At 44.0% G+C, this 27,277-nt stretch overlaps 3 protein-coding genes across 5 annotated transcripts in view; 2 read left to right on the top strand and 1 right to left on the bottom strand.

Moving 5' to 3' along the window:
- Nucleotides 1–2,079, bottom strand: part of EIF5B (eukaryotic translation initiation factor 5B) — a 36,045-nt gene extending 33,966 nt beyond the window's left edge. The window contains exon 1 of the mRNA XM_066545230.1: nt 1,968–2,079. Within this exon, the coding sequence (XP_066401327.1) occupies nt 1,968–2,002 (35 nt within the window). The 5' untranslated portion in view covers nt 2,003–2,079. The remainder of the gene's footprint in view (nt 1–1,967) is intronic.
- Nucleotides 2,080–4,190: 2,111 nt separating this feature from the next.
- Nucleotides 4,191–14,220, top strand: TXNDC9 (thioredoxin domain containing 9). Of its 3 annotated transcripts, none has more exons than XM_066571578.1 (5): nt 4,191–4,286; nt 5,986–6,202; nt 8,265–8,383; nt 10,252–10,506; nt 12,670–14,220. In XM_066571578.1, the coding sequence occupies exons 2-5, from the start codon at nt 6,014–6,016 to the stop codon at nt 12,785–12,787; spliced, it is 681 nt and encodes a 226-aa protein (XP_066427675.1). In that variant the 5' UTR covers nt 4,191–4,286; nt 5,986–6,013; the 3' UTR covers nt 12,788–14,220. The 3 variants fall into 3 exon arrangements, with proteins under 3 accessions (XP_066427675.1, XP_066427676.1, XP_066427677.1); XM_066571579.1 differs by lacking the exon at nt 4,191–4,286 and adding an exon at nt 4,311–4,422; XM_066571580.1 differs by lacking the exon at nt 4,191–4,286 and adding an exon at nt 4,772–4,792.
- Nucleotides 14,221–23,059: 8,839 nt separating this feature from the next.
- On the top strand, nt 23,060–27,032 carry LOC136571237 (lysozyme g-like). The gene is made up of 5 exons (XM_066571577.1): nt 23,060–23,131; nt 23,949–24,038; nt 25,600–25,796; nt 26,019–26,157; nt 26,902–27,032. The coding sequence occupies exons 1-5, from the start codon at nt 23,089–23,091 to the stop codon at nt 27,030–27,032; spliced, it is 600 nt and encodes a 199-aa protein (XP_066427674.1). The 5' UTR covers nt 23,060–23,088.
- The last annotated feature ends 245 nt before the right edge of the window (nt 27,033–27,277 follow it).

The following is a 27,277-nucleotide window of genomic DNA, read 5'->3' as shown; positions in this document are numbered from 1 at the left end:
AGTCCACAACAATAATGCAGTGTAGAGAAATACAGGCCTGGAATGGGAGCAGTGGCCTTGGGAAGGGAAGGGACAGGACACAGCAGGCACAGGCACATGCGATAAATAGAGATGGCTTCTACAGACTCGGCACAGGACACCCCACAACTTGAGAGATATATGCTGGCTAAAAGAAACACAGACCTGAACAAAATTGGCTTTAGGGGTAACAAACAAGAAAGAAATAGTATTTAATACACAGTGCCTTTCTCTTACTCAGATGTACTGTGGAGCTAGCTAACCACAGAGCTTCATGGAATAACCAGTGAGGAGCAAAGTCACATAACCAAGCACATAAAATGATCTCAAGTGGATCCTAGAGTGAGGAAGATGAAACCACAACCATGAGCAATCACACGCAGCCAGTGAAGGACACCTGAGGCTGACAGCTCTCTGTATCAGCTCACCACCAGCACCAGGATAAAACCACTGACCTTAGGACTTGGCAAGAGGGAGCACAACTACTGTAACTGCACTATTATTCTTTCTCTTTTGCAATATTAAGATCTGATGTAATAATAATTAGGCTCTCAAGATTTCAACTATTCCAACAAGAAATTCTTGACCTTTTCTTTAAGGTATGCTTCCATTTTTAGACATTTTGTGTTCACATGGCCACACCAGAGAGGCCTGTGCTCAATAATTCACACAGAAAAATATGTGCAGAGATACACAGAGAGAACGAAGCATCCAGCAGGTGCCAAGACTCTCAAAGCATTCCCTGCTCACCAGCCACTACCCCTGAAACAGCCCCAAGAAGCAGAGTTTCAGTACCCAAAGGCTCTTCCATGCACTTGGCATCTACCACACTGTGTACAAAGACGGGCACTAGGTCTTCTTTCCTTCAGAGCACAAATGTCCAACCCTTCCCTCTTCTTTCTCAAGTCACACTCAACTCACCTCCTCACCAGAGCTGCTCCCTCCTCACCAGAGCTATTCCTGTCAAATACAGCTCGTGAAAGAAGTTGATAATGATACTGAAAAGCAACACATATGGTATGGCAAAAGGCATCAGGAAAAACAGACAGAAAGGAAAATACCTCATTGAGAAAACACTCACTACCCAGAAAGGACCGGTGAAACTGAAACAGTTTATACCCTAACATGATACAGAGTAACAGCCTTAAGTAAGCATCAATACATGCTTAAGTAATAAATTCTTAGAGATGAAATAGTATTTTGTGACACAGCTGTCATGTGGAGAACTTCCAGAGGAGAAACACTTAATGTCTCAAAGAAAAAACGTTGTAGTTTCTAGTTCATACACGTTTAAAGACATCAGTTTTCATTTAACTACCTGTCACTATCAAAAACTAAAACCACTCTTTGAACTGATTGTTTCTTTGTATTATTACTTTAGAGTGACAAATAAAAATATATTCTCTCCTGCTAGTGTATATATATACATAATGTCATTCGGTCAGCATTCCATATGGTTAATACAGCTGCCTTCATAGGAAACTCTTCGGCACAAAAAAGTTCACAGATGGGGCATTGTCCACGACGATACGAATACAGCGACAGAGGCGACTCTCTTATCAAATAACCACTAAAATATCCATCATTTTCATTTATTAGGCAAGCGCACAAAACATGTAGATATCAGTGTCACAGCACGATCTATAGCACTAACGTCCAGTGAGAGATAAAAAATAATTAAGAAACCCACATATGAATCACTTCAATTGCACTAAGCAGCTATTTTTTAGCTGGAAATCGAGCTGCCTGCCCCTTCACGGACAAACACACGCACGGCCAGGCCGAGCCGGGCCTGGCGCGCCCCGCCTGCGATGAGGCCGCGAGCCCCGGCCGGGCCCGGCGCCTGACTCAGCGCCGTGTGGGCCGTGTCACGCCGCCGCGGGCGGCCCGGCGCGGGGGTCCCTGCGGCGAGACAGGGGAATGGGAGGGGGTTTCCCCGCATCCCTCACCTCTCCTCGCTCCGGTTCTTCTGCTTCTTGCCCATGGCGGCGGCACCGGCGCGCGCGACCCCTCAACGCTGACCGCGCGCCACCCCGCGCGCCGCCCCGCGCATATGGCACCGCCGCGCGCCGCGCACGCGCCCGCTCCGCCCCCAGCCCCGCCCCGCCCGCGCCGCGGCCCTCCGCGCGCCAGCGCCTCCTGCCGGCCGGAGGGGGAACGGGCCCGGCGCCGGCTGCTCTCGGGTGCTCCGGACACCGACCGGCCGCGAGAAACCGGCTTTGTTCGCCTCACTTTGGACGTTGGGCAACCTCCGGAAACGTCTAAGTGACGCCCCGAATCTTGTAGCTTCCCCCTCGGTCCTCAGGCAGCCCCGCGAAATGGCTAACTGACACCCCCAGTCTGCAGTTTCCCTCCAGCCTTCCTGCCTTTCCAGGGGCCCCAGGACGTCCTGGCAGGATTGTGGCCCGTTTGGCCATGAAACCTGACTGATAGTCAAAATAAACACGTTTGAAAAGTTTTACCTGGAGGCAAATGGGATAGCTAAGCCAAACTGGGGGAATGAAGAGGCTGAGGGGGAGGTTTTCATGGAGCAGGGCAGTAGTACAGTGACCAGGGAGTCATTTTGGTGCGGGACTTCCCCGGGACACGTCCCCCAGCCCTTCACGGGGCTCTGCCGGTCCGTCACCCCCAGCACCTCCCCGCCTACCTTGTAGGCGAAGTGTAACCAGTGTACGATCTCCCTTGAGGTGACTTCGACCTGGCAGGGGGGCCTAGGAGGCAGCACTAAGTTTATGGCAGCGACCTAATGGAGCTCCCACCATGCATTTAAAGTACGGTAATTCCTTCCCCGCTGTCAGATTTCCTCAGTGTACAATGCTTTCCCTCCCACTCCCCTCCAAGGAGCCCAGGGAGCAGATGCTGCGCTCTCTCACAGGAGCGCCGGGGTCCCGCTGCTGCGGAGCAGGAGAGGTGGCCGATGTTCGCAGAGATAGCGAGGCAACAAGCACCGTGTATTGGGGCAGAGGGGCTTCAGGGGCGACCTCACCTTCTTGTGGCCACTTTCATCCGGAGCAAAGCAGGATGGAGCAGAAATAACAACTCTCACAGGCAGCACAGACATCATTTCATGTATTTATTTAATAGACTTTGAGAGCTACACATGTTCTGTTGTTGTCATCACCCTGCCACCGTAACTCCTTTGGTCAACAGAGCAAGGCTCACTGTTCTCTACACCTTTCAGCTTCAGGATCCCCAACGCCATACTGCTTCGCTCCCTAGCACTCTGACTTCTTACTTCCCTTTGCCTTTATACAGCTGTAGCTCCTTATCAGTCTCTCCCACCCATGCTCTCGGCCCACTGCAGATAAGGCCGAGTTTATCTTCCCACCGCACCTTCCCCGTCTTCCCACTTCGGTACCGGGGAGCCAGATTTCCAAGAAAGAAGAAAGCAGAACACGTGTGTTGCGTTTTGGGTTTTTCGGGGGATTGGTGGTTTGGGGATTTTTGTTGTTGTTGTTGTTGCTGCTGTTTGCTTTTCTAAAAAAACCCACGCTTTAATATCCCATTATTTATATGAGCGGATCTTCCAGCGCACTTGCATAAGAAGCAAAGAGACGGCGAGCCGCAGCTGCCGGCACAGCCCGGTTCTCGGTAAGCCCGCCGGGGCTGCGCAGCCCCCGCAGCCTGACTTACCTCACGCCATCGCTCCGGGGCCGGGGCCCGGCCCCGCCGTTCCCGACCGTCACATGCCTGCCGGGGCCTCACGCCCACCCCGAGCAGGAATCCCCGACAGAGCAGCAGCGGGCGCGACCCCAGTCCACAGCCGCCAGAGCCGCCTGCGCGAGGGGAAGCTGCCTTGGAGGCGGGGGGCGTGTCCTGCCCCGCCTCTCGCGGCCAAGCCCCGCCCCACGCAAGCACGGCGGGATAGGGAACTGCAGGGCGCCAGCAGGCGGGTGCTGCTGGCGGAGGCGGGGACACCTCGGGGCGGAGCTGCGGCGGCGCGGAGGGTGGAACTCCCCCAGTCCGCGGCTCCCGCCCGCAGGTGCGGCCTACACACACAGACACACACACACACGCACACACACACACGTACGTACCCGGCACGGGGCGCACGCGCGCCAGTGGGGCGCCAGCCCGCGGCCAGTCAGCGGCCAGTCAGCGCGTCGGGGGCAGTTCCGCGGGTGCGCGCGCGGCCTCCCGCAGGGGCGCGCGCCCGCTTTGGCGGCCAATCAGCGCGTCGGGGGGAGTTTCACGCGCGCGCGGTGCGCCCTGCGCTGATTCTCGCGATAGCGGCGGAGGGGCGCGGCCGGCGCGCGAGGAAGCGGAAGGTGAGCGGCGGGTGCCGGGATCAGGTTGGGGTCGGGGTCCGGGTCCTGGTTGCGGCCGCGGGCGGCGACACCGCCAGCACCGAGCCCGGGGCAGGGCGGGCGGCGCCCCGCCCCTGGCGAGTCCGTCCTGAGCCGGGTGCGTGCATTGTCTGTGGCGCTGTGTGTAGCGAGCCCGCGGAGGAAGGCGCGCGGCGCCTGCGCGGTGTCCCCGCCGTGAGCCGCCCCGCTCGTCCGGGACCCCGGCGCCGCTTCCCGGCCGAGCGGCGGAACCGCGGCCCCGCCGGCCGCGCCGAGGCTTCCGGCTGCATAGGAAAAGCCTCTTGGCATGTGGGGTTCCGCGGCTTGGGAGCCGGGAGAGCGCTGAGCACCTCGGATGGCAGTGGGGACTGGCGGGGGTCGGTCCTGCTTTCCTTCCTGATTGTTGGAGGAGCAGCCTCCCTTCGCCCCAGCTGAGCAGGGGCTCCCCGTGCCTGGAGACCTGCTGGCCTCTGATCTCCGCCGGCAAGGTTCACGTTCCCTCTGGAAACATAAGGAGGGGTGGGGGGGCAAGCAGACTTTGTGGTTAGCAGCTTTGGGAAGAGGGAGGCAGAGCGAGTGTGGCGGTGACACGCGTGGCAGCGGGCCGGGCGCTGCTGGGGCTGCGCTGTGCCCGCACTGCTGCCCTGATCTGCGAGCTTCTCCCGTCCGTGCTTAAAATGTTTCTCTTGCCTGTATATGCACGGTGTTCCCAGAACCAGTGACGCTAGCAGTTCGCCTGCTTTGAAATACAGCCAAGAATACCCTGGAACGCAAATTCGGCGCTTCAGATCCGTGGTCAGCAGGTTGAGAGTCTCAGTAGGGTGACGGTGCACTGCCACTGTTTCAGAACTGTCAGTCATTAGACTGATAATTTTCTGCAGTGTAAGTTTATTGGGAGAACAGTCGATTGTGTTGTCACAATAGTTCATGCACCCTGGTTAGTATTCTGTGTCTTTTGATGTGTTTGGGCAGGGAGAACTTTACAGAAAATTATTTTGGCTGTGTTTCTTCCACAGCAATTAGGTAGTGGCTTTTAAATCCTCTTGCTGGCTGCCATAGGTTGCTGTTTGCAATGGCAATTTTCTGGAACTAATTAAAGCAGTGTATTGGCCTAGAGCATTTGCTGTTGAGCACCTTGTCTTTCTTGTAGCTGAGGAGAGGAGTGTTAATTCAGATTTATATATGTTAATGTGCCTGAGGGGCCTAAAGTAATTGCATTTAAACTACTGCCACAAACTTACATACTGAGCGTTGCTTAGACTTGTTCTGAGGCATCCTTTACCTCCCCCCAGCAGCTTGGAGCTTTCCAACTGAATCTTCTTGTTTCAGAATATTTGTTAAAGTAGGTACATCTAGCTCAGGATGAGCATCATTTTGGAACTGCTGAATTTTTCTTCTTTATATTAACAAGCAGTTTTAGGTTCCTGTGCACTTTCAGTAGCTGCCTTTGGGGCCAAAATAACAGGACTTGATTTGTATCTTTGCCATCTGTGTTCATCATGAAAGTATTCTTCAAAGAGGGTTGCAATAAAGAAAAGAACTATCTGCTAACTACTCCTGTCTTCAGATAGCAGAGAACTTTGGTTTTTTGTGGTGTGAACTGCAAGCAAAGAGAGATCAGAGTTTTAATTGTTTGTGTAAATTCCTTGTGTGTTAATTCCTTGTATCACTGTTTCCACAGCTCTGAAGAGACCACTTTCCCTCTAAAGATGGCTGCTGATACCTCTGTTGATATCCTTCAAAAAGTTCTGGAGAATGAAATACTTCAGTCAGCCAAGGTTGTGGAAGAACATCTGGATGCTGAACTACAGAAGCTTGACCAAATGGATGAAGATGAATTGGAACGCCTTAAACAGAGGAGGCTTGAGGCCCTAAAAAAGAGCCAGCAGCAGAAACAAGTAATTTCTGTAGTACAGACTCTTGATGTGTAGAGTGTAACAGAATTTTTGGAAATTGTTTATGTGAACTAAGTGTTTTGGGGTTGTTTGGTTGGTTTTGTGGATTTTTCCCTTTCTCTCCCTTCTGTGTTTATTAATTTTAAATTATCCAGGAAAGTAAGTGTCTGTCCATGTGTGCATGCTTTGTGTTCTTTAACAGGGGGAGAGAAGCACCTCTGTGATTGTTACAGTAAGGAAAGGATAAGGAGTTTCATACATAGATTTGAGTGTGTCCCTGTTTACTGAACATTGCTATCTGGAAGCATAAGTCCTGTAGGCAACCCAACCATAAGGCTTTAGGCTCCTTCTGAAGTGTCTTCCTTCCGAAGCTTCTGAATTATTACTTACAGCATGTGATATGTGCCCTCCTGTTAAGGTATTTTGTAGAAGGGTGAAATGGGATTTTTCCTTGTTTCTAGGCTGGAATCATTTGTCACATTCCTTCTGAGCCAAGAAATCTTGGCTTTGTATGACTGCTCATTTCCTCTTACAAGAAGGAAATACTCCCTTGGGACCTGACACCTCATGTCAAATGAGGTCTTTATGCTCCCTCAGAGCTCTTTTTGAATAGTTTACACTATAATTTTGGTAACATATGGTGTGAGACCTGAATTATAAGTAAAGAAGCTGTAGGTTTCTCAGCTTATTCCATCTAAGCTAACCTAAACAAGAAATTTATTATGGTGGGGGAGAAGTGGCTTGGCTGAAAGGAGATCTTGGCTGTGATGGAGTCCTTAAAAGCTGATGGCAGACTTTGAAATGGGAATGCAGTGAAATGTCATGGCATGGCTGGGATGCTGGAGGACAGGCGGTGCCAGCAGCTTTGGTTCTGTAAACACAGAAATAGAGAACACTATTCAACACTATTCACTTGTCTTCAGCAGTTCAGTTTATATTTGAGTCTAGTGTCTTCCTTTTTCAGAAGTCATAACTCTTAGATGTCCTTGGATGTGAACATGTGATAGGTCTCATGCAGAAACTTCTTCATGGGTTTGGGCTTAAATCACTGTTCTCACTCGCTTTCAAATGCAAATGTGGAGTAGGATACTGCTCAGTAAAAGGAGTGTGCTGTCACACTATTCCAGAATAAATCTGTGGACAGGGGAATTACTGCATAATCACTGTTGAGGGATAACTGAGTTCTTGATTTGAATCATGATGACTTCTTCATATGCTCATACTTCCATGAATTTTTAATGTATACAATATTCAGGAGAGTCTTTGTTCTATCCTAATTTAGCTTACAGGATATCTTTGGTTCGCTTGGAAATGTTTTTTTTCTTTCACCTTTTTAAGACAAAACTGCAAGATTAAGAACAGTGATTCATCTAAATTTTTTCCCCCATTGGAAAATTAAGGTTTTTGTCAAATTTTGTCATACTGCACTATTTCTAATCGTGTAGATTAGCCTGTACTTGTTTAAATACACTGCAATTACCCTTTAGTAATGTAGAGGCTGTGAGTTTTTTCCTTTAAGTGTGTTTGTTGAAAATGTGGAAGATTAGCTCTTTGGAAACTGTGTTTGCACACTTAATCAGACAGTTATTGAAGTTACCTCTAAATTTTAGTTTGTGACACTCTGTTTCTCTATCAGTGTTATGACTGATGGTGCACATGTGTTTTCTGCATGATTTTCTGTGAGCCTGGTTCATGTTAAGATCCCTTCAGTGTATATTTGATAGGTAAACATCATTTATTGCAGATGAGTTAGTAGGCTTTTTCTCTCACTGATTTTTTAAGAGTTTTTGTTGTATTCTTTGAACTACTCTTGTCTTACTGAGAGGCTGCATTGCAGAATTTTATGTAGCTCTGTACAAGATTTGTATTTACAAATAAGTAAGGTGGCCTTATCTTTGTATCTTTAAAACAAAACTAAAGGGGAGAAAGTAATTAGTTTCTCCACTACTGTATGAAATGGGTTTTCACTGCAGGCCTCCTCTTCCATTTTCTAAAAGCTGTAGAGTTTGCACCACAGATAGCCTAACAACCTCCATACTAATTATTTGCTCTCATGTTTTTCAAGGAGTGGCTTTCAAAAGGACATGGAGAATACAGAGAAATTCCAAGCGAGAGAGACTTTTTCCAAGAAGTCAAAGAAAGTAAAAATGTGGTTTGCCATTTCTATAGAGATACAACATTCAGGTATAGTAACTAAGCTGTGCTGAAGAAACTTTTGTTTAAAGATGTCTACAAAAACAAATGTGTTTTTTGTTCTTTCAAATCTCAGTCATGAACAAGCATTTTTAGAAGTATTCACATTGCTTCATTACAAATCTCAGTCACTTTTCAAGACATTTGATTTTTTTTTATGTATTTTTCCACTTCAGTTAATCTGAACATGATTGGATAACAATTTGTATTCTGCTACATAGTTGATTAGAACACAGATGTTTAACCTCTTTGACAGTATTTGAGAGAGTGCTGTGTTTCATTATTGATTTAGTTTGAGGCAGTTGGGTCTGTAAATGTAGACCATACAAGAGCAGCCTTTCAAAAAGATGGCTTTGGTTAGTCCAGATCTGGGTGGTTCTGGCAAACAGGAAAATATGCCCTAAATCTTGTCTAGACATCTTGAGAATTTAACCTTTTACTTTGAAAGGATCAGTTGCAGCTGCTTTCCCTTTGTGCCTGTGCCTTTGTGATTCTGTCACTTTTTTTAGAGTGTGAGACACCAAGATCTGAGACTATGTGGTGACTCAGAATAGGAACCCAAACTAAGATGTCCCACTTCCTTGGAAGAATTTTGGAAGTTCTGGGCTGTAGGCTGTTCCTCACTGGGTCTCTCAATGTGTTCTGTTAAAATGCAGTAACAAAGTAGAGTAGTTTATTGAAGGAGGAGCCATTTGTCCTGGTTTTGGTTCTTTGGGGTTTTTTTTCCCCCCAGAGGTGTTATGTTCTCCCTAGCTTATAGAATATAAACTGAAACATCTTCCATGTGAGAAATTGAAAGAGGTCAAGGCTGGATTTTGCAGTGAGGTATCTGTGTCCTACATTTCCTACGTGTTTAAAGCAGTTGTGTTTGGCTAGTTTTTACTCAAGAGGGTGAAAGGCTATCACTGCAAATAAAGTAGCTTAGGACAGGTTTTGGTTCTTGTTTCTTGAATCAGCAAAGTGTGTAGGCTCAGACAGGAAAAAGAACTGCTGAGAAAGTGCTTTGTAAAGTGTGTCATGCTGACAAACAGGTTGAAGCTCATGTGTTGGGTTTACCAACCACCTTATCAAGTTGCTTTCATCTTTGCCCAGTCCAGCTTTTTTGATCTGTTCAGCTCTCCTCTCAAGTTTAAGGACAGTCACATCACAGAGTTCATGCAGCTGAGCCAACCCACTTCAAGAAGACTATCCAGAAAGCTGAGATTGCAGGTGATGAGTCCATGAATCTCGGTGGTCTGACAAGTATTTTGGGAGTTCACATCACTGCCCCATGGCTGAGAAACAGTAGTTGTATGCTCACTCCTATTCCATGGCAACAGAGAAGCCAAGTATTTTTGCCTTTAGCACTATTGTGCAAAGCAGTCTGTGCAAATCACTTTTCTTTACTTACACCGAGTTACTGCATCTCAGCTGTGAAGGTAGTGACTGCAAAAATCCAGAACACTAACACATTGAGAGTACTTCTCTGAAGAAATTTTCTACAGAGAAATTTTTCCAGTTGACAGGCAGTGAAGCTAGAGCTGGAAGAATAGAAAGAACTGTCATCAGTAAGTGCAGGCCTCCAGAAATGAGGGTGAGGCTTCCAGGTGTACGGAAGGTAATTAGGAAGAAATTAGAGAAAGGGATGGTATAATTATACAATAGAGGTGCTCCAAGCTGTTCCACTATTAGTCATTAAATCCAGCTACCTCTGAAACATAGTTTGTCTTGAAACTAAATTCTCTATTACAGAGGTAATGTCCAAGTATTACCATGATAGAACTAGTTCTTTACTGCTCCTTTCAAACTTCCTCTCAAATGCATATTCGTCAGCTTATTCATTCTAACACTTTATATATTTTGGGTTAATTTTTCCACAGGTGCCAAATAATGGACAAACATTTGACTGTATTGGCAAAAAAGCACATTGAGACAAAATTCTTGAAATTAAATGCTGAAAAATCTCCTTTCTTGTGCGAAAGACTGCGCATCAAAGTAATTCCCACTCTAGCACTAATAAAAGATGGGAAAACACAGGACTACGTCGTGGGCTTCACTGACCTCGGTAACACTGATGACTTCACTACAGAAACCTTAGAATGGAGATTAGGCTGTGCAGATGTAATTAATTACAGGTAATTAAGTCTTTTGTGATTCCTTTGTTTTTAGATTAAGTACAAAGAGAATGACCTTGCAGACAGGGGAATCTGAAAGGTTGTAATTTTATTATGTTGTATGCTAAAAAAGACATGTAAGAGTTTAATATAGTTACTTAATCTGTGTGCTTCATCAAGGGAAAGAAGATAATCTCTTTGGCAAAGTATTGAGACGTTGTAATGAGTGTTGAGGTGTCCTTTTTTTAGAGTAATAAAAATAAACCCAGTTCTTGTCATGAGGTGTAGGGAGTAGCAGTGATGCTCTGATATGGCTTCAGTGTCGTGCATGTAATGTACCCTATAGCATCTAGAGATGCTTCATGTCACAGTTGCAATGCAGTAAAGTCTGAGCATTTTTCATCCACTTCAGAGAAAACTCAGCAAGTCATCCTTAAACTGCATCTAAGTCAGTATTACATACATGAATGTACCTTTTTCTTCAACAAACTGTAGTGAAAATGGAAAATAATTCGAATAAGTGTAAATAAACTGAGTAACAGTACAATATAATCATCATAAGTACCTTGTTAAAGACTACAGAACAAAAGGCAGAAGAACATATCTGTCACCACAATCGCCTAACTTTACCGGAGAATTATTTACCAAAATTCTACTTTCCTTTCCAGTGTGGTTCAAGTGTCATCTCTCGTTTTAGGTTAATTTTGCTCTATTGTTTTGAATGTTTTTAGCGCACTTTTAAAATTTAAATTTCATTACCTAATTTATTTAAATGTCTAATGAAATAAAATTTTGGCAAGAAGTATTGTATCTTAAAGCCAAAGAAACTACTAGTCAATTTGGCTTAGTAGCTGTTGAACTTTGGGTGAAATGACTGAAACTTACAATTTTAAAACAACTGATATTTCCCAGTTCAGTGAAAAGCAAATATGCAGAGACAGCTTGGATGCAACAGCCTTTTATGGGAAAAATCCTTCACTGGAGTTGTATCAAGCACCGCTGAATTTGCTAAATGCTGATTCATTGGCTTATGGCATAATGTTACTTCTACTTGACTCTACTAGTACTGTGTATTTGTTCTTAGCTCCTTGTGGAGTGGGGGAATTTTGTTCTTCGTTCCTTTTGGCAGACCCTGGCTTTGCAATGCAAGCCTCATTTCCAAACTGTTCTGAAACAGTTCCCACTTCCCTCTCTCTGGAGTTCCTGAAAAGGGCATAGGCCTCCTCAGAGCTTAGAAATAGTTCTTTTCCTTCAACCTGTGGGATAGCAGATGGTAAAAGGGTATACTTTATTTAGGGGAAAAACTGTTCAGATCAGATTATTTGCCCAAAATCAGGATTTAAGTGGTATGTTAACGTATGTGATTAAGTTGCAATCTGTGAGCTGTATATTTAGGATTAATATCAGCAAAAGAGTATTAACATTTTGTGAAGAACTACAAATTTCTAAACACCCCTTTATAGCTAATCGCAGAAGGTCGCAACTGTTGTAATTGCTCGCTCACTCACTCACTTGGATGCAAACCCCTCACAGGCCATGTGAGCAAAAGCAGGGCACACCCTTTTCTGAGCAGCCAGAGGGGATTCCCCTCCTTGCACAACCCTGCTGGAAGAGAAGTAGGTGCTCCAGTTTCATGTGAAACCTGCTGCTTCCAACAGGGAACACAGGCCCATTCCCATGGATGCACATGCTGCTGAGAGAGCCCCTGCAGGATCATGGGGGCGCTCTGAGGTGTGAGTTCCTGCAGGGAAGAGATAGCAGAGCTAGCACAAGGTGCCTTCTGGCAAACCCAGTTCTGACTCCAGAGTCCTTGTTAGCAACATTTTAGCTTCTGTTGTGCTGGTGCTTCCTCACCTGTTTTGAAAAGTCTCTCTGTAATTCCCTAATTACAGTTAATCTGACAGACTGTTGTCTTTAGAATGATGAGTTTGCAGGAAAAGCCTTTTCATTTTACAGCTCCATTTACAGGTGCTGTTTACTTTCACACTCCTGTTTTAACTCGAGTTATCCAGGCCATTTTGACCAGGATGTGCTATGCTAGCAACACCACAGTGCTGCTTAGGGTACAAGTAGGCATCGTGTTCTCTTAGACTGTGTTTTTCTGTAGAAACAGGTCATTAGACATGATGCTTACTGTCTGGATGAATATGGCTTTAATCAACTTGTCTTACCCTTTTTCTGTAGTGGAAACTTGATGGATCCACCTTTTCAAAGTCAAAAGAAATATGGAACAAGCTTTACAAAGCTGGACAAGAAGACCATCAGAGGAAAGATATATGATTCAGATTCTGATGATGACTAGAAGAGCCGCTAAATATATTTGTAAATCATCTTTTGTTTATGCGTGGTACATTTCTAAGAATGTTTTTTATAAAGCTTACTGCTTTTCATTACATCTGCACATAATTCTCATTTTTCTATACAGTTTTATACAACTGAGTCACAGCAGGAGAAAGCTTAAGTATTTTTTTTCTTCTTTTGGAAGTCATTTGTAATTTGAAAATCTTAGTCCTTCTACCTAAATGACATGGCAAATGATGAACTTAAGCCCTTTGTCTTAAGTATAAGTTTATGAAATGTTTTGAAGTAACTTAGAAACTGCTGTATGAAGTCAGACCAAAGGTCCCTCTGGCCCAGGATCCGGTCTCAGTGGCTAAAAGGAGATGCACAAGGAAGAATGCAAACAGGGTGACCAGATAGCAATGCTTCCCCACAGTCTACTTTAAGTAATCTGTGGCTTGGGGAACACCATATCTGAGAGTGTTTGCTGCTTAAAATAATAGAAGAAAAATCTCTTTAAATCCTCTTTTAATCCTTTAAATCATAGTATCCAGGCATCCACATCATGTGGCAAGGAGGTCACAGTTTAACTGTGCTGTGTGAGGAACTACTTCTTATTGTTTTCATTGAATCTAACAAGTTTTTTTTTCTGTTTTTCATTATTAAAGGAGGTAACATTCACTTCTAAAAAAGATTGTTCTTTATAAGTTCCTCTTCCAGTTGTCTTTTTATATTTATTATTACTTACATTATCAGTAAAGCACCACAAAAGTATTAGTAAAAAAATTGTGCATTTTAACAAATAATTGCTTTTCTTATGGTGCCATATCATGCCATTGAATAAATTAACTGCATTGCACTGTAAGTTGTAAAAACAGTCATAACTTCTGTGAATTCTGAAATAGATGGCCAAGAGAAATGCCCTTTTACCATCTACGAATGCTGCATGTCAGAGCTGATACAGCAGGCAATAGCACATAGCAACAAGCATATTGAAAACAGCCTTCACGGGTTTGTATCATTCTGTGGTTGTGAATGTGTGGATTTTATAGCAGATGCTTTGTACAAGAGAGTAGAATAGAGAAAAGTATTTGGGAGAAACCTTGATTGTTAAGTTTAGATATAGTGCCGCATACTGTGTACTGTTCTTCAGTGATGGACAGAATTTTTGAGATCTTCCTTGGACACAATGTAAAATTCCTGGCTAGGAGAACCATTGATGGGTTTCTTTTTCATTTTCAGAAAAATTGTTTGCTTTGTGCTGAAGTATCCTTTTGAGGTGGTACTTTGAACCCAGTTGGTCCAAGTAGCAGTGAAGTGGGTCTAGCCAATCTTGCTGCCTTGTAGTAGAGAACACTTGTGATTGGGCCAGCCCAGCAATATATCTCTTTAAGTTTAAAAAATTATATTTTATTTCTGTTCATGTACATTGAAATAAAATTATTTTAATTCTAATGTTGACTACTGTATCCTTTCAAAGAAGATCTAGGTGCTGTGGAATAATTTCTCTATTAATCAAGTCCATCAGAAAGTTTGTTTAAGCCCTTTCTAGATTTCTAACAGGTGATACACAGTTCTGTCCTAACATACAGGATCACTTGGAGAACACAATCAGCTTAAGACATACACAGCTGCCCATTGATCTAGGAGAAGCATAAGGAGACTTGCTTCACACTGATCACTTTTTTAATGCACAATGCTTTAGAAAATGCTCCTTTTTTCCCCCTGCATCCAGTTGCATGAAATTCAGGAGACCAATGTTCCAGCAGTATTTTTACAAGTGTCGTAGCAGGAGTCATCACTGAGCCCTAATTGTGTTGAATAAGCTGTGGAAATAGAAAATCACCTCTGATGTAGCTGCGTGCTGTGTGGAAACGCGTGGGCTTGTCAGGATTCCAGCACGGTGCGTTGGTGGAGGTTACTGAGTTCCACACCTGAATAGCCTCATTACAAACTCAGTGCAAATCCTACTTGGAGTCTCTGCTTTCATGTCACTTTAAGCTGATGATTTTTTTTTTCTAGGTTAATCTTCCTGGGACCTCTTCCTTGATCAGGCTTGTAACATGACCACATATACTCTAGTGCTGATACAAGGAGTTTGCAGGAATGTGTGGCTTGGGTAGAATCAGGCTCAGGGAATGGGCTGGGTTGCAAGGGACTCTAGAGATCATCTAGTTCCACCCCCCCTGCCATGGACATGGGTAGCAAGGGAAGTTGAGACTGTTCGTACTGTAAGTTTAGATTTATTTTGAAAGTAGTAATCTCACAGATTTTCTCTTCAAGTCTTTACTTTCATGAAAACTTTTCTTGTTTCTGTATATTCTGTCTTCAATGAACATTAAAACTTTTACTGAACAGTCCTCTTGGTTACACTTCCATCCTGCATATTACTTTGAGATGAACAATTCAAACCCAAAAATTTTATTTTTTGCTGAAACCTAGAAGTTCTTTAAGAAATGGGAAATTCATCTAGTTTGAGTAGTGAGGATCAAATTACTCTTCTGTGGTAGAGTTTAATGATTTTGCCATGCAGGTTAAGTGAATGAATTGTCCATGGTATAAGACTTGGGACAGCAAGCTAGAAGTGTCATGATACAGAGAACACCATCTCAAATAAATGTGAGCTGTACAGACTTGAAAAGCAGAAAGATAACTTTGTCAATAGCAATCTAGTGGCCATATGGCTGATTGATGAGATGCTAATGATTCGCAATATGCAGAAGAAATGCAAGTTTTATGTGATTAATTTCTTACCACAGATGGATGAGGTATGTCAGGATATGACTGACTAAAGTTCCTGAGCCTAGACCAATCACAAGATGGTGCCTGGTTTGCCATGAAAGGTTGTTAGACAACAAAGATGAGAAACGTTCAGGTATAGCTTGGGAAGTGATGGGGCTTATGCCTAAACTCAGCATATAATTTTAATAATGATTAGTGCTTTAGTCTGTGCCTGATGCTTGGTATGAAATAATAAAAGAGAGCACAAAGGCAAAAATAATAACCAAACAAGATCTCAGTTGTTCAGCTCTTGATGCTGAATTATGTGGACACGACTGGACACTCCTTGATCACTGACTGATCCTGGCTTTTGCTCTGTTGCTAGAAATCTACCCCCAAGTGAAGTGCTGAGCTGAGCTTTGGGATCTGAGAGTGTGAAGAAGTTTGGTCCAAGAAAGAGGCAGGATGAGAAACAAATTCTGGAGAGAGCATCAACTGAGTAGCTGTTCTCAGACCCCATTAGTAGGCTGGATTACCTGCAAGTGTCACAGGGGTAAAGGGAGGCTAATTCAAAAGATGAATTGATGTTGTCAAGTCCTATGTTACAAGTAATCCCCTTTTTTTCTATCCCCTACCTAGAAATACTAAAATGAAGGCTTTTCTACAGAAATTTCTATAAAAATTTCGGCTTTGACCAGTACAGTTTCTAAGACAAGCCCTTTGTCTTCCCCATAAAGGTAAAGCTGGTGTTCTCAACCCAGTGTGAGGGATGTTGTCACTTCATCTCTCATATATACACAAACAAGCACTAAGTGCTGAAGAAGTAACATGGCTTTTGTACTCATTGCATATACAATAGCTGTGTAACCCACTTTTTGAAAGGAAAATTCTGTCAGGAGTGGCTGATCTGTCTCTTTAGAAGAGCTGCATGTGACAGTTTGAGAGTGAGAGTTATGATCTGGAGCTGAAGAAAAGCCTCTAAGAATCAGAAGGTGAGGGTACTTGATGTTACAGTAGTCTGCTTGAGAACTCCTCTGAGGAGTATGTTGTTCCTGAGCCACATTTAAAGGATAGAGATAGCTTCCATCACATTTGACACAAAAAAGGTTTACTCTGATCTTTTGTTCTTGGATCATGCTTGGGAGCCTTCAGCATTCAGCAGTCCAATATGATTGTGGTGATCCAGACATTGTGGTCTGCCAGTTGCTCCTTGTTCCCTGTCCCTCTGCAGAGCACTGTTCCTGTATCATATGCTACAGAAGGGAACTTATGTTCATACCTACTTCATCAATTTAAGGTAACACATCACACTGGCTAAAGCAGTACTTAACACCCCAGAGCGCCACCCAAAAATACCTTGTTCAGATTTGGTTAATTAATTTTAAGTGCATCTAAGCTGAGAAATACTGGGTGCTTGTTGATGGAAAGGAAGTAGTTAAGAAAACTTACTTTTAGACAGCCCATAAGGTGCATATTCTAAAGCTACTTTTTTGGGTTTTGATTAATTGTTACAGCCATGGCTTGAGCTGCCTAAACTAAACCAACCCTGGTGTAGTAGCCAAGTAGCTGTGTCAGCTCAGTGTTGAATCTGTGTTAACATAATTTGCATTTTGGAACACAGCCTGTTAAAGCATCACCCACCTTCTTTGCAAACCATGCAATATCCAGTAATGATTGGCTTTTCCCAAGATTACATTGTATGAAAATCAGATGATTGATACACAGAACAATATTAATTACCTTCCAGATCTACTTCCTCCTTGCTAATTATTTCTTTTGTTATTGCACCACCCTGGAAAAAGCCTGAAATGGTTTCCTGTTTGTTTTCTAGAATGTTAACAGTCTTCAATGCTTTGTATGATTAATTCCAGGCACACAGAAATGTCCTTAATAGTTATCATCAAAACACAGAATAGTTTGGGTTGGAAGGGACCTTAAACATCACTTAGTTCCAAGCCCAATGGGTAGGGACATCTTCCATGACACCAGGTTGCTCAAACCCCTATACAGTGTGGCCTTCAACACTTCCAGGGATGGGGCACCCACAACTTCTCTGAGCAACCTGTTTCAGTGTCTCACACAAAGACTTTCTTCCTTGTATCAAACCCAAACCTACCCTCTGTCAGTTTGAAGCCATTCCCCCTTGTCCTATCACTACATGCCCTTGTACAAAGTGCCTCCTTGTGCAAACTCTCTTGTTTGGCCCCTCTAGGTAGTGGAATGTGCTATAAGGTCTCCAGAGTCTTTCCTTTTCCAGGCTGAACAATCCTAATCCTAGCTTCTCTTCACAGGAGAGGTGCTCCAGCCCTCTGATCACCTTGGTGACTCTCCTCTGGACTTGCTCCAGCAGCTGCCCATCCTCCTTACTTTGTGAGCCCAGATCCTATGAGACTGTAGTGGAGGGACAGAGTCCCCTCCCTCAGCCTGCTGGCCACAGCTGACTTTGCTGCAGCCCAGACACAGTTGCCTTTCTGGTCTGTGAGTGCACATGGCTGGGTCATGTTGAACTTCTTGTCAACCAACATCCCCAAGTCCTTCTCAGGGCTGCTCTCAATCCATTCATCTCCCTGCCTATATTTGTGCTTGGGATTGCACCCATGTGCAGGACCCTAACTTGGCTCAAACTTCAAATTATTTGCTTTAGGTGATCTGTGTTTAAGATGGGATGTGAACAAGCTCTCATAGAATCCAATCCAGTGATCTTTTTGCTAGGACACCTTTCTTAGTGTAAAATTTAAAACTTCATTTTCGAGAACAGAAGGAAAACACTTGTTTCCCTCCCTCATAAACACTTCTGGTCTTATATACTTTATGTGAAGGCCAGAGAGATGCAGAGGGGGATGTTACTGCAATGCTCATCTGCATTCTTCAGAAAGTCAAGGTAAAGGAAAAGATTGGGACACTCAGCACTCGTTCGCTTCTGAATAGTGTGAAAACTGACCCCCTGATGTCTTACAAGTTTGAAGACTTTTGAAGATGTGTAAATGTGGTGCTTAGGGATGTGGTTTAATGGTGGAATTGGCAGTGCTGTGTTAATGGCTGGACTCGATGATCTTAGCAGTGTTTTCCAACCTAAATGATTCTATGATTACTTCCAGGTATACTAGATGTTAGAAAGAAGAACTGTGGAAATGTAACTATTAAATTGGGTGTGTCCCTTTAAAAGCTGGGAAGGACAACTGTAGAGGATTTGTCTGAGATGATGCTACAGATGCATCTTTAACTGGTCAGCTAGTGGTAGGTATCCACCCTACGTCAGCATGATGGGCAGCTTCCCTATAAAGCAGTTACAAAGTCTGAGAATACCTGGTGTTACCTGTAATTACATCCCAGATAAAAGGAACAACCTGGGAAATTCATCTGCCTGTCGATGTTATGAAACAAGCTGAAACTCACAATGGAGACAATAATTAATGTGAGTATCATTCCAAGTAATTTTAGATGGTATTCTCATCACCCAGTGACATGTGATGCTAAAACCTGCAACCTGAAGGAGAACAACATGTGCAGCATGTAGTCCTTTCCAAACTGATGCTCCATTTTGATCAGTTCTCCGTCAAGCAGAATGTAAAAAACTTCCCCTGGCATGAGGGGGGAAAAAATATAAAGTGAAAATCTGTGAGTAGGAAAGAAATGTTGGTATGAACCGTGGTGTGCTTTAGATCTCAGGAGTGGTCCCTTCTAGTTTATGTAAGACAAGTGGAAAATGCTATTGTGTCAGGTAACATTTTTTGCCCACTCTGCTCTCCCTTTACCCGAATGTAACCAACAGTGTCATTGACAAATCACAGAGAAAGTGTGTCTGTGGTCACTGACTGCAGCTTAATGCCAGGATGCCCATGAATACCAGGAACCTTTCCTGCTTCTTAAATTTAAGAAGATGCAGATACTATTTGATAAGTGAACTCCTCCTCTTTCCTTGACTTTCCATCCCTTCCCTCCCAGTCACACACTGTGCTGACCAAACCCAGCACAAGGAGAATAGGTATTGACACTACTCCTGATGAAAATTTCCAAATTAAATTTATCATTAAAATGAAAATATGTGCTGTACTAGTGACAGATGCAGCCCACTCTCATTAAGTGGCTCACCTACACTCAATGCTCTGTGTTTACACAGCCCCACAAAGAGCTTTCAGCAGAAGATGGTGTTTTCTAGCACCATGCAGCTTTCATGATGTGGTAGTGCCTTGAACAAATGCACTAGCTGAGAGCCCTGCCCCATTCAGTGTATATGAGCATGTTTCCATAGAGGCTGCTTGCTTTTGGCTTTTCCTCTAAAAGGCAGTTGGAAAAATTTGTGTGAATAAAGAGGGTTTGAGTGAGAAAAAGTCCATAGCACTGCTGGAAAAGTATCCTCTTATTTGGGCATACAGTGGAATTTGTATGAATACAAGGAATCTGTCCCAGGGACCTAAGAGCTTATAGCAGCACAGATAAAAACTTGCATTTAAAACATAATATCCACGACTCAATGAGTATATAAGGAGCAATGCAATGAAGAATAGGCATCAAGAATTCATGTGACTACTGTGAAATGTAGAAAAATGTGATTACATGGTAACAAATGAAAGAGAAAAATATGTAGCAAAGTATTTCAATTAAAAAAAAACCAGTATTTCAATTTAAAAAAAAAAACAGTATTTCTTCTCAAAACTTTATCTTAAGGACCATCAGCAAGTGGACAACATATTAGGAAATAAATCTTACCTAAGATTATAGGCTACTTCTCAAAGAAGTTCCCAAGTCATCAGCATGAACACAGGCTCAGTGACAGAGGAACATTAGTTTTTTGTCACTAACATGATGCTGTTTTTATAAAGGATGCCAAGATGTTAATACTAAATTGTTATAATCTATTTGAGAGAATACATCTCTTTCTAATACAAAATTATTGTCTTGTTCTGTAGAGGATAAATTAATTTGAGAGGATAAACCACTACTGGGTTTGCTGCCATCAAGCTGTGCACTATGAGCTTTTCCCAGATAATTTCTTCTTGTTGTCCTTCCCTCCAGCATTTCATCAGTAGCTATTGCCTTTGAAAGGACTAAAGCACACTGTACATGTGATGTTTCTATTTTATAAGTGTTAGACCATGACAACACCACAAAGATGTGCACGTTACATTATGTCAAACTTTTCCTTCTGCTGTTCAAAATGTAAAACCCCAGTAAAAGGATTACAGGATAGTCTAGTCTGAAATACCACAGAAGATATCAGGTTTGAGCACAAAGAATGATTGCCTAGCTTTGTTGTAATCTTTGGGAAGGTTTCAGTAGGAGTTCTATATTTAGGACTCACCTTAACCCTAATACCAGACCTCCTGTAAAAATGCCTGGTTTTGAACATATTCATTAGTAACTGGCCAAAACAGCATTTCCTACCTGCCACATCAGCCCCAAAAGAGTAATGGGAATTGATGGATTCGTGATGCATCAAATAATGAAGAGAAAGCCACCAGAAGAAAATCTTGGCCTTCCTAACCTCCCTGCATGCTGGGCAGACTCCAGGGAAGAGAAAAATGCAGCAAACGGAACAGGACTGAAGGGCACTGGCCTCCCAGACTCTTTCCTTCTCCAAGTGACTCAGATGTTTTAGATATGTGAAAAGTGTCTTGGCTGCAAAGTGCAAGTCTTTCAGAGCCCCTCTGTGTGTCCCCACTAACAACAGTTGCTGAGATCAGTTTCTTCCTCCTAATTTTTGCTGCAACCTCCTGCTTCCCCACATCTTAAACTCAGACCCTGCCTCTACTCTCAAAGTAGTCAAGTGCCCATCCTGAATTAGGTTTGTTGTAAACAATGAAGCAGTGGGAGGATTTTCCTTAATTGTCCTTGTTAAAATTCATATGGTACTTAATTAAAGTATGATACTTAATTAAGTATGATACTTAATTAAAAGCTTGCCTATCTGAAACCATTGAGGAAACAAGACAAAAACAATCCTTCCAGAAATATGTCCAGATGCAAAGCAAGGAGAGGACTACACAGGGATCTGGTTTTTGCCTGGCCTCTGCCACTGATTCACTTCAATAATTTCTGCAAGTCATTTACTGTGCATCAATGTGCTTATTGATGGAGGAAAAACAATGTTTATTTCCTTTCACAGAGTTGTCCTGAGTCTGACTAACCACCCTTTGTGCAAATCTTTGGATGAAAGAAATCATTGGAGTTCTAAGCTCTTAATATATGTTACTTAGTGTACTTTAAAACCATCATCACACTAGGTAGGAATTAACATTCCAAAGCCCATAGGGTGGATACCTTTTCCTATATATATATAAAAGTCATCAAGGGACCTGCCTCAAAGGAAGGACAACTGAATACAGGTGAGTCTGAATTCACTTACAGAATATTTATTTAGAACCAGACACCTTGATTTATTTTGATTTAGCATTTTGCCAATATTGTGATTGCTATGGTGTTTCTATATAAGGCCTGTGAGGTTTTTGTGATGGGAGTGGAGTGAAAAAATTCCTGCAGGTGAAAACAGCTACATCCTGTAGCTTTCAATAGGGACACAAATGGATTTGCCATTGAATTCATAGGTGTTGGGTCAAGCTGCATTGATCTGGGCTTGTGAATACTTAGCCTTAGTGTTAGAGCTCAAACAGTTACTGGGTGCACCCTGATCTGGCCATGGGCATTGCTGGCCTGAAAAACCTCAGTCAGGACAAGAGAATCTTTCCAATGATGCTGGTGGATTATTTGTGGATTTGCATACATATAATCTGGTTTGCAGTAGAAATGCAGTCTAGAGAAATGGTCACATGCTATTAAAACTGATAATGTTTTAATGTTTGTAACTGTGTATGTAACAGTAACAATGTAACTGATAATCCTAAACAGGATTAGTGTTAATTGCCTACAAGATTTGTGGTGTATTTTGTGTTTGCAATCTTCCGGGCGAAGAAAACCCAAGCATTTGTAAACCACAAATCTGCTCAGTTTAAATGTGTTCATCAGCAAGGCAAATACAGTCAATTGTTTTGCATTTGATAGTTATCATCTGATGATATTTTGGAATTTTACTAATAGGCACAACACACACATTTATTAGTAAAATGGTTGTCTGCCAGTATCACACAGAGAAGTATTATTTCACCAGATAAATGTTGGAGTTGCCTTGCATGCTCTCAGCAGAGTATTAAGGGTCACAGTCCTTGATTTTTGATAACAAGTTTTTCCAAGAGCCAAGGAAAAATCCTTTTTGAACAGGGAGGCAGGGGTTGTGTGCACTTTATAGCACATTAGATAGACAAACACCTATAAAATTAAAGCAAAGTTAGTGGATGTGCTCATCATAAAGACACACCATGGGCTTTCAGGAGGGGCCATGTGAGCAAGCAATGACAACTGACAGGGGCTAAAAAAGGCCCTGTTAGTCCAGGCTACCTCCCTGGTCCCAACTTCCCTAAGGGGAGAAAGATCCTCTGCTTCCCAACCCCTCTTCAGCTAAGGCCATCTCTGTCTGGTGCCTCAGGGTAGAAGCTTTTAGCATGCCAACTTTGCTAGAGTGCTGCTGAAAATCTGCAGTAATTTCTTCATGTTTTGCAACCCACTGTGTTTCCAGGTCACCTGGGACAGCTGAGGAGAGCCATCACCATGATCCCTGCACTGCTGTTGCTGGGTCTTTCAGCCCTTGTTGGTAAGACAGGTTTGGGTTGCTGTCAAAAGCAGACTGGGAATTGTTTGCAGAAGGACCTTGGAGAGGAAGTGTGCAGTAGGCCTGGGGCCCCCTTCCTGCATGGCTCTGTAAGATCTGGTGTGGCTGAAGGTGCTCAGCTGCTGTATGAGGCTGGTTGCTGCCCACATGTGCCTTTTAAATCAGCTCATCTGGAGGATGAGACTGAAACCAAGGGAATCACAGCCATGTCTCCTCTTGGTTTTCCCAGCTAACTTTATCCAATCTCTCTGCCTTCTTAGAAATAGTCTCACAAAAGTGATCTGTTTGATAGAGGCTATTTGTTCCTCAGTTACTAGGGAAATAGGGTAATTTTCCCAGACTGAGGCAAGCATTCTCCTGAATTAATTCCTCACCAAGTTATCGAGGGAGGCAGCAGACAATCCCAGCCAGGGGGCTCAGTGACCACCAGCCATCATTTGAGTGGTTCCAAACACTGAGGGGCATTGAACCCATTTTCAGAGGGCATGGGAACTGCCCTCTGAAATAAATGCAGAGACTCTGGTTCTCCTCTCCCACACCACCCTTTAGACCTAACAGGGCAGGTGCATATTCATCTAAACAGTCGTTAGATCCATTTGCTTCAATATTCAATTAGAAAAGAACCAATTTCTGTTCTCTACCTTTCTTTGATAACATTACTGATGGAGACCAGTAGCAACCACAGAAGCAGGGCCAACACAAGGGGATGTGGATTGCAGGTCTGGACGCTCTCATGCTTGACTTGAACAATACTGCTCTGAGATCTTGTGTGTTCAAACACTTCTGTTTCATATTTCAGCTCCATCCCTGAGTTACAGTTGCTATGGCGATATAAGTGCTCTTCAAGCCCCCACGATCTCCTGTACACCTGTAAGAGCCTCTGACTGTGGTATGTATCATTCACTGCTTGATTTGTCAGCTTGTTTGTACCTGATAGAGAGATGCCTTACCTCCTGCCATTGCCAAATTAAATGTGGTGCAGCTATTCAAACAGCAAAAAGAGAGAAAGCAACACTTCCTCTCCCAAAAGAGCAGGTGAAGCCTCCAAACCTGATGGGAAGTGGAAGGACAAACTTCATGTCCCATAGTCAGGATCTTTGGCCTTAAAGCAAAAGGAAATAGTACCACCTCTTTTCAGTTAAAACAGCCTCTTCATCAGCCAGGACTTTAGCATCAGCCTCCTCACTAAGCCCCAGGGCTTGTCTGCTCCCAGGGTAGGATACACAGAGCCAGGTCCTGAGTGCCGGCATATTGGCTGAGCTGGCCAGTGCTTCACATTTCTCTCTTTCTTGCCTGGTGTTACTGCCTGGTGTGAGCACACAGCTGACTGTGTCACATTCCTACTGCTGATATCTCCATGTTCCTTGGATGTAGGTTTTTCCAGGGCAGACACCTGACTGCAGGTGTTCAAGCGTAGATCTGAACCTGCTTGCTTGTTTCCAAACTGTTCCAAATTTGCTTTAAAAAAGCCCCCACTCTCTAGAAATGGAACATAGCTGTTACTGCAGTGTGGACAATCTGTAGTAACACACCCCTCAATTTTTTCAAATCCATTTTGAAACTTCACTTCTCTGACTCCAGAGGTACGGGAATGATACCAATATAGCCGGACGGAATGTGCCTGGGCTTGTCTGGCCCTTGCTGCTTGACCAAAAGGCAGCAGCTGTGATGATTTCACCTCAGAGACACCTTTGGCTAGCTGGATGCTGCAGCTGGACGCTTAGAGACAAGTCCAGGCTTGCAGGAGCTCAGGTTTACCTTGGCAGAAAAGCTTTAAGGCGAGGATGAAGGAAAGGAGTTAGTTCTGATGGATGGTTTCTATCCAGAGCTTTATTCAGGCCTCTGAATGCAATAACAGCTCCAACAGGACTCTGAACTGTGTGGCTGCTGTTCCTTTTAACCCTGGGGAGAGGGGGAGGGAAAGGGCATGAGGGATCACCAACCAGGTAGGGGGGGAAGTCTCAGGAGACAAATGACATCTGGATGGCCCAATGTCTCTCCAGGGCTGAAAGGCATCTTTTGAACTCTGCCAATCATTCGACGCCCTTCTGGAATGCCAGGACTGATAGACAGCACTCAGCAGGGATCAGGGTGTGGAAAGGAGGGATGATTGACACACCTGGCAGGGAATTATCAGGGAGGAACCTGGGGTATCTGAGGCAAACCATGACATCACACTGCAACACAGAGGTGCAGCAGAAGAAGACGACCATGCATTCCACCTCCTAAGAAGCCTCCCTGTTCTCCTGGTCATCCTTGGGTAGTGGAACAGCAGCTCCCTGGCCATGGTCAGAGCCAATAGAGCTGTGCTTGTTCCTCAAAACCTACTGCCCAACTTGATGTAGATGCAATTTCTTAAACACTTGAGTACTCCTTTGACACACCTGCTCAAGGGGAAGCAAGGGGTTTGGATGGGGGTGTGTGTAAGTCGGCCTTTTCCTATGCAGCAGGATATGCCATGATACGGAGGACGGCTGAGGCAGACCTGCCACGCCTGAGGAGATATGAGATCCCAATTAAGAGAGTAGCCAGCAACCTCTGCTTGGAGCCAGCGCTCATCGGTGCCATCATGTCCCAGGAGAGCCGTGTGGGCCTGCTCCTGGACAACGGCTGGGACCGGGCACGGCAGAAGTACGGCCTGATGCAGGTACTCCAGGGTGACAAGCGTGAGCAATAGCAATAGTAGTGCATAGCCCAGGGCTTTATCTTAGCAAATCACCGTTCTGTGTTTGAAAGAGCACTTTATTGCAATCCCTCTGTATCCAAGGCTTTCCTGAATAAGGTCACTTCGATGAGGCAAAGCCTGGGAGTGCAACGAAGAGGGGGAGGCATTCAGAGGGAAACCGATTTTCTTGCTTGTCTTTCCTAGATCAGCAGGCAGCAAGTGCAACCTTCTGTGACGTGGGATAGTGAAGAACACATAAATCAGTGCTCAAATATCCTGGTTCTTTCCATTAACGAAGTACGGGCAAGACATCCTACCTGGTCCTGGGACCGACAGCTGAGAGGTACGGAATGAGCTTTGTACTAGAGAGGAACAGACTGACTGATGGGAGTGCTGTGTGCTTTTTGGTGTCACTTTTAAGGGAAAAAGAGCATCAATCTGGCAGATTTTACAGGATCTCTTACCAAAAAAAAACAACAAAAAAACAAAAAAAAAACCAAAAAAAACCCACAAAAAACCCCAAACAAACAAAAGAAACCCCCAAAGCCCCAAAATAACAACCAGAACCAGCGTTTTCTAGTTTAACAGTAGCAGTACCAGACCAGCAGACTGGCAATGAGAAATGGCTGTCAGATGGATAAATAAGATAGAAAGCAACTAAAAAAAAGTGACTGGAGAATGCAGAAACTGAGGCATCACAACACAACAGAATTATTGTAGCAACCTGTTGTGTCCAGGAAGATTGCATCCAGGTTTCCTTGTAGTCTGTGCTGAGTTCTGGTTTGTTCACCCTATGCTATTTCTTTCTCTCCCTTCCTTGCTCTGCTACTGCCCTTCCTTTGCTCTGATTACACCCTTTTCTGGTAACTGTTCCATTTCCATCTGCATTTGGAAAGAGTCATGGGCTCCTTCACTATAGCAAGAAAGATTTTACAAAATCAGTCACTTTTCAAAAATAATGCACAATTGGCACTTTGCCAAGCACTTCCTGTTTGGTGAGATGCATGGTGTTTTTTGCTACAAATTTTTGCTCTTAAATCTCTATCTCTTACTCAAAGGCCCATAACAACTTCTTAACTCTTTCCAGGGGGAATCTGCACCTACCATGCAAAAATGGGCAACGTCCAGGTCTACGAGGCAGACCCATGCAGCAATGACTACAACTATGTCAACAGCGTGATTAGGAGAGCCCAGTACTTTAAGAGAAATGGGTTCTAGGTCTTAAACCCACCCCACCACGGAGCCTCCCCTCTGCAGACTGACCCAGCAGTGATGTAGTAACCCACTACAGCCCAGTGCTGTAGTACCCAGAGCAATTCCTCAGGTCTCCTGGCAAGACCAATGCTGGTGGCATTGCCAATGCCACCTTGCTCACTCCAGCAAATCCCAGCCCCCTGCTCACTGATGGGCAAGCTCAGCACTGACTTCCAGGAGATCCCCAGGGATGAGATCCCACAAGCTCA

The sequence above is a fragment of the Molothrus aeneus genome, chromosome 2, assembly GCF_037042795.1.
Source record: "Molothrus aeneus isolate 106 chromosome 2, BPBGC_Maene_1.0, whole genome shotgun sequence".
Classification (NCBI taxonomy): domain Eukaryota; kingdom Metazoa; phylum Chordata; class Aves; order Passeriformes; family Icteridae; genus Molothrus; species Molothrus aeneus.
This window is presented reverse-complemented; position numbering and strand designations above follow the sequence as displayed.

What these genes read in the sequence shown, in the direction of transcription:
- TXNDC9 (XM_066571578.1), top strand. Translation starts at nt 6,014, where the DNA reads ATGGCTGCTGATACCTCTGTTGATATCCTTCAAAAAGTTCTGGAGAAT. An exon ending in TATAGAGATACAACATTCAG is followed by an intron (nt 8,384 to 10,251) that starts GTATAGTAACTA and finishes ATTTTTCCACAG; the next exon opens with GTGCCAAATAATGGACAAAC. An exon ending in GCAGATGTAATTAATTACAG is followed by an intron (nt 10,507 to 12,669) that starts GTAATTAAGTCT and finishes CTTTTTCTGTAG; the next exon opens with TGGAAACTTGATGGATCCAC.
- LOC136571237 (XM_066571577.1), top strand. Translation starts at nt 23,089, where the DNA reads ATGATCCCTGCACTGCTGTTGCTGGGTCTTTCAGCCCTTGTTG. An exon ending in AGAAGTACGGCCTGATGCAG is followed by an intron (nt 25,797 to 26,018) that starts GTACTCCAGGGT and finishes TGTCTTTCCTAG; the next exon opens with ATCAGCAGGCAGCAAGTGCA. An exon ending in CTGGGACCGACAGCTGAGAG is followed by an intron (nt 26,158 to 26,901) that starts GTACGGAATGAG and finishes AACTCTTTCCAG; the next exon opens with GGGGAATCTGCACCTACCAT.